The sequence below is a fragment of the Aegilops tauschii genome, chromosome 1 (assembly GCF_002575655.3).
Source record: "Aegilops tauschii subsp. strangulata cultivar AL8/78 chromosome 1, Aet v6.0, whole genome shotgun sequence".
NCBI classification, from domain to species: domain Eukaryota; kingdom Viridiplantae; phylum Streptophyta; class Magnoliopsida; order Poales; family Poaceae; genus Aegilops; species Aegilops tauschii.
In genome coordinates this window covers 406,645,764-406,652,021 of record NC_053035.3, presented here as the reverse complement: position 1 = coordinate 406,652,021, position 6,258 = coordinate 406,645,764, and the positions used below count along the sequence as shown (strand labels likewise).

The window sequence follows — 6,258 nt, the reverse complement described above, 5'->3', positions numbered from 1 at the left end:
ACATAAAGTGGCCAACTCGGACGTCAATGTGCGTTACACGGTTAAATGTGAAGTGCCAAGATGTCCATGGATTGTGCGTGCAAGGCCATGGAAAGGAGGTCCCACTTGGCGCATAGTGAGTTGTACGCCAAGTCACATGTGCTGACACAAGAATGCGGATGGCGAGCTTGTGTACCAACAGCACAGACAACTCACGTACGAGTTCATTGCTTTCAGGTTATCCAACCAAATATCCACACTTCCAACAATGAGCATCAAGAGTGTCATTGACCTTGTGAAAGTCATCTTTCATTACAAGGTGAAGTACGACAAGGCATGGAAGGCGAAGCAAGCCGCATTCAAGATGTTGTATGGCAATTGGGAGGAAGCATACAACCGACTCCCTAGGTTGTTGTTAGCTATGGCCGCCACAAACCCAGGCATGGTTCGCGTGGTTGAGCCTCATGGGCACCAAACATTGATTCACAACGGGAGGACCGTCCGAGTATTTGGCCGTGCATTTTGGGCCTTTGAGCAATGCGTGAGGGCTTTTGAGCATTGTCGGCCCGTCATCGCCATTGATGGCACATTCTTGACCGGACAATACAAGGGCACTTTATTGGTTGCAATAGCAAGTGATGCCAATAACCGGGTGTTGCCTTTGGCTTTCTCTTTGGTTGAGGTGGAGAACAATGATAACTGGGAGTGGTTCTTGCGTCAATTGAGAACAAGGGTATTACCGGCTGAAAGGGAAATTTGTGTCATATCGGATCGCCATCCAGGAATTCTAAATGCGATGGTGGTTGACATTCCCGGACATACAAAGTTGCACCATCGATGGTGCATGAGGCACTTTTGTGCAAACTTCTATAGGGCATGTGGTATCAAGGAGTTGACCGATGATCTTCAAGATTGTTGTCTCGCTTTCTCCGACAAGCGGTTTGCCACATTGTTCAATGCATTGCTCAGACACAAGAAACTCGACCCCGGTGGTCTTGAATTTCTCAATAATAACATTGTCGAAAGGAATATGACTTGATAGCAAAACAAACCAACTACCTGTTGGTACAAGTAAGCAAGAGTCGCTGAACCCCAGCTCCATCCTCTATCGAAGACGGTCAACGCCATCAGCCACATCCATGGAGTGTTCTTGCCCGTGGAGTCAGGAAACAAAGTCCTCGAGACAACGTACCGCATATAGACATGAGCATGTGTCTGGATCACATCATTAGTGGCATCCGCAGGGCAGGTCGCAAAGTTATTTTGAATCCACGTGAAAGCAGCTCCGGCTGCTTTCCTTTCCTTCTTCTTCTTCTTCTCTTCTTTCCTTTCCTTTCCGGTAGGAGCCATACCGATAAGAGCAATCATCTTCTCGCGCCACCCATCAGAATTGGTGCTCATACATAGAGGCCTCCCGTCGATAGGAAGCCCGGTGATCAAGGCGACATCCTCGAGCGTCACGGTCATCTCCCCAGTCCGAAGATGGAAATTGTGCGTCTCCGTCCTCCACCGATCAGCAAGAGAGGTCACCAGTGGAGCGTTGAGGTTCGGTGTGGACCGGCTGACCAACCGAATCCACAGGAGGAGTCCTGCCTGCTGGATGTAGGGTGTGTACCGCTCATCGTAGGGCATGGCAGGACCAGAGACCCCGTGATACCGAATCTTCAGAGGTTCAAGCTTCTACAAAAAACAAGCAATGACAAATCTTAGGGCATGTCAATGACAAATCTTTTGCAAAATATTTAGATTACTCATTATTACCATATCTTTCTCGCGCATCATGAAGGCCCGGTGTTGTGTGCCGTAGACATCGTCGAGAAGCCAAACCATCCTTACAAAGTTCAAACAATAAACATATATGAGTTCATCTTCATCTCAAATATCGGTATACACTAAACATCTCATATGTGTTCAACTACAACAATCTCAACATCTTCTTCTCACACAATGAATAAATGATTGTAAATTCTCATATATATCTCAAATAAACTCAACATCTCAAATTTCAAATAAACTCAACATCTAATATATATCTATAAAAAACTAAACATCTCATATATGTCTACAAAACTCAACATCTCATAGTTATCTACAAAAAGAGCCATCTCATATATATCTAAAAAAACTAAACAATCTAGGGTTTCACTAACAAGAATCATATATTGTGAACTAATGAACAACACTACGGCAGTACCACTATGACTACACATCCTAAATCAAGCAAATCAAGGGTTCCACCAAATCTTGGACAAATCTCTAAAATGGCAACAAATTTACGGAGGAAAAGAAAGGGAACGGAAGAGTTTACCTAGTAGGAGGGATTGGAGATCGAATCCACGGATCAAATCTTCAGATCTGAGAGGGATGGAGGGGGGGGGGGGGGATCCGATGGGGGCGCCGCCGCTGCTCTCTGTCCAGAGAGCAACTTCCTGGAGAGGGGAAGAACTGCCTGGTCAGGCTGGGCCGATGCGCTTAAGTCACTGTGCAGCACCTAAGCGCTAGGCGCTGCACATTACAAATGTGCCGCCTATGCGTTGGGCGCTGCACGGCTGGCTGTGGGGCCGCCCCTGGTCCCGGGCTGCCACGATGCGCCGGGCATGCAACGCCTAAAACAACGGCGCTGCATAGTGCAATGCAGCGCCCGGCTGTCGGACGCCACACAAATGGTCTGTTATGTGAAATTTTTTCAAGACCAGGTCAGATCGTGATTTAATTTCGTCCTCAGGTCGTGATTTCTGCCTCGAGAGGGCATCATCACTCGTCAGATCAGTAGCTCGCCTCCAAGTTGGCGCTACCTAGTTACGGTAGCCAGCTTCCTCTTTCCGGCGGAAAAGACGGGCCGTCAACCACCACACTACTACACCGGTTTCATCAAATTGCACCTGGGAAAGAGATGGGGTGGGGCACCACCACGGCGTGGCACCGCCTAGTGCTGCTGAGGATTTGATCAGGCAGGGATAACCCCATCCCCTTTCAAATCCTGCATTAAAGTGGAAGATCGAAATCACTAAAATACTGCTTTGCACTGGTCCGCAACAAGTGAAAAAGGAATCGCACCAAATTTGCCTGTTATCCCTTTCACTTTTCTGTCCCGAGGATATCTTGTTCCAGTTCCATCTGCTTGCCAATGCTAGCTAGCTACTTGCTGCTGCTTCTGGATCAGAGCGAATGTCCAGTTGGAGGCGACGCGATGATGGATGTGCTTGACTGACATATACTACGAGGACCCCGGGCATGCGTGAGAGCTAATCAACTCTCGTTTAAAATATTACCCAGTGCCAGAGCTGTGGTGCCCTGGTGTCTGCCGCGACTGTTGTTCACGATAACTCCAACGATTAGTCCAGCACAAACTAATATAGCATTGCTTATCATGTTAGTACTAGTGGTGCATTAAGCACGGTGGGCAAACTAATATAGCATTGCGTATCATGTTAAGACGTCCGGTTGTTTCCTAGCTAATCTTCCAGCGCACTAATTGCGCCGCTCGAAAAATATCCAAGGTGCTCTAGCCGTGGCGCTGCCACTGGCGTTCATGATAACCCCAACAATCAATCGAACCCAACCCAAACAGCATTGCTCTTGTAGTACACTACGTAGTGCGATGGAGTAAGAAGCACAGCTAGCTTAGCATAGCAAGATGAAGACGGGCGTCCTGATCCTGATCCTGCATTGCACTAATTTTAGTCGCCTAATCAGTCCTCCATCGCACTAATTAATTGCGCCGGTCGAAAGAGATCCAGAGGGGACGGTTGAAGGAAGAAACGGTGAGGTGTTGCTCGGAGACGCAACCTTTTCGCAAAGCACGCTCCATTAGTCATTAGATAGGCACACACTTAGGGGAGCTGCCCCAAAAGTGCAGATTACTATACGCAAACGCGATCAGGATGGTGACAAGCAGAGAGATCTTGGGACTTAATTAAGGGTGAGCTGCCCGTGTCAGTGCTGTTAAACTACGTACAGATCGAGATGCCACTAGCTCGGGAGCCACTGAGCTGCCACCGCGTACGCAGTGACGGTACTACAATACTCATGACATAGATAATTTTAATGTACAGCCTACACCGCTGTCCTTCCCTTTGGAGGCTTGAACAGAAAATTTAAGGTAGAAAAGTGGCCGGAGAGACGACGCGACCCCACGGCGCCGGCCGGCCTGCGAAAGAACGGCTCCCGTCGTGCCATGGCAAAGCTGGCGCTGCCTTTCCGGCCGGCGATGACGCACCTCGCCGTCGCCGGGGCCAGTTACCTAGCCACATTGGCCATTTGCCTCTGTTGCTAAACCGGGACGGGCTTTATAGCAATAAGTGGCTTACAGGTGGGGCCTGCTTGTCATGCTTCGATGAGTTGGCGTGCGAGCACGTTGTCTTCTGGCTGACGAGTCACACCGGCGGCGGGTGGCCTCCGTTGACAACGTCGACAGGTTTGGCGACGGCGGGGGCGGGGAGGAGGAGGGTGCGGCAGAGCGGGCAGCTGGGCTGGGAGCGGAGCCAGGCGTCGACGCACTCCGGGTGGAAGCAGTGGCCGCAGGGAGGGAGCGCCTTCACCTTGTCCCCGGCCACCAGCGCGCTGATGCAGATCGAGCACTCCACGGCCGCCGCCGCCGCCGCCTGCTCCTCGTCTCCACCGCCGCCCTTCTGCCGAGTTGGGGAGCGCGCCGGCGAGGAGGCGGGCGGGCTGTAGAGCGTGACGGGCAGCCCATTGATGGCGTCGGCGTCGAGGCCGGGCACGGGCGACGCCGCGGCGGACGAGGACGAGGCCTCGCGGCCGGCATCGCGGCGGGCGCGGCGCCGGCCGCACGCCCAGCGGAGGTAGAGGCAGACGGCGACGAAGGCGACGAGGAGCGCGAGCAGGCCGGCCAGCAGCGGCACGGCGCGGCCGCGCAGCGCGAAGTTGCTGTCGTCGACGTCGCCGTACCGCACCCTCGACACCTGGTTCGCCGTCCCCGCGGCGCCCTCCTGCGCGGCCATAGTAGGTTTCTTCCTTCCCTTCCCTTCACGAACTCTGCACGCACGCAAGCCTCGACGTGCACGAGCTTGGACTTCTTGGACTTATCAGCTAGCCCACGCTCTCACGCCATGTGCGGGGTGCGGACTCGTGGAGCTGCGGTGGTCAAAGGCAGCGCATGGGAGACCGAGCGCGCTGCCGGCCGGCTTGTGGCGCAGGCGATCGGTGGAAGGAGCCAACGAGCAAGCAAGCGAGGAAATATCGGGGCAAGTGGCGGTGTGGCTCGGCCTGGCGAGAGAGCGATCGACCGGAGAGTGAGTGAGCTGCTGGATGGGGAGCGTGGTTTTTAAAATTCAAAGTCCTCGGCCGTCCCTTTTAAGCTCGGAAAAATGGCTCCGGCCGGTGGGGCAGAGGCGGAACTCGGAAGCTAGCCGCGAGCTGATGGGCAACTGCCAACTTGGGCGTGACTGGATCGAGCCGGCACGTACGGCGGCATGCCGCACTGTTCTGTCGCCGTGGACTGTGGACTCGGGGGTGCGATATTCTCGGGTTCCGATCGCTGGTCACGATCCACGGGGGATGGGATGGACGACTTGTATGTAGCGAGCGAGCGAGCTGCGCGCATGCATTCAGACCAATGGTTTTGCACTGCACAGTGCTTGCGATTTTTCAGCGGCGAATGTTTTCTACGGGGATCTTTGACTGGCAATTATTTCTCTCTTTTTTTGGCGATTTTATGGCTGGAATTTGTGCCAATTACGTACATTGCCAAGGGTGAATGGGCCGTCCTACTCCTGCCGGCTGGTGGCCATCTGTTTCGAGGGTTCGTCGGCGAGCTGCCCCCGCCCAGGTGACTCGAGAGAATCTACAAGACTGCAACCTTTTCTCTGCCCGCTTATCCAGGCTCCTCTCTTCGTGGTTGCCCGCGGTCTTCGACGTGCTCCTAGGGTTTCTCCGCTCTCACATTGATCTTCTTTTTTTCTTGTTGGTGGCAAGATTATGAAATGGCGATGGGTCGGGATAGTTCATCAGGTCTAAGTTATTTTCACAAATTAAATTTATGCAAATGCAAGGAACCATGTGTTATGACCCATGTGTGTCCGATCATAGCTTCTAGCCAGACTACCCACAAAAAAAGTTCACCTAGTGTTTCTTGACAACTTGCTAAATCCACCCAATGAAGATCAAAACTGAGGGCGGAATTGTCATCACCAACTAAACTTGTCATCTCTCGCGTATGTAAATTGGCACAAAAAACGTTACCGGCTACTCATAGTTGTTGTTTAAACATTTCACCACCTACGGAAGGCTTTGCTTCTAGGGGATGGTTCTCTTTGG

At 52.3% G+C, this 6,258-nt stretch overlaps 1 protein-coding gene across 1 annotated transcript; it reads right to left on the bottom strand.

Annotated features, from left to right (window-relative positions):
* Positions 1 to 3,864: 3,864 nt before the first annotated feature.
* LOC109752200 (RING-H2 finger protein ATL66) lies at positions 3,865 to 5,810 on the bottom strand. Its single transcript, XM_020311104.4, has one exon. It carries the CDS (start codon positions 4,941 to 4,943, stop codon positions 4,356 to 4,358), a length of 588 nt encoding a protein of 195 aa, XP_020166693.1. The 5' UTR covers positions 4,944 to 5,810; the 3' UTR covers positions 3,865 to 4,355.
* Between the last annotated feature and the right edge of the window lie 448 nt (positions 5,811 to 6,258).

Bases quoted from the DNA above. Each gene is read 5' to 3' on its own strand.
- LOC109752200 (XM_020311104.4), bottom strand. From the start codon at position 4,943: ATGGCCGCGCAGGAGGGCGCCGCGGGGACGGCGAACCAGGTGTCGAGG.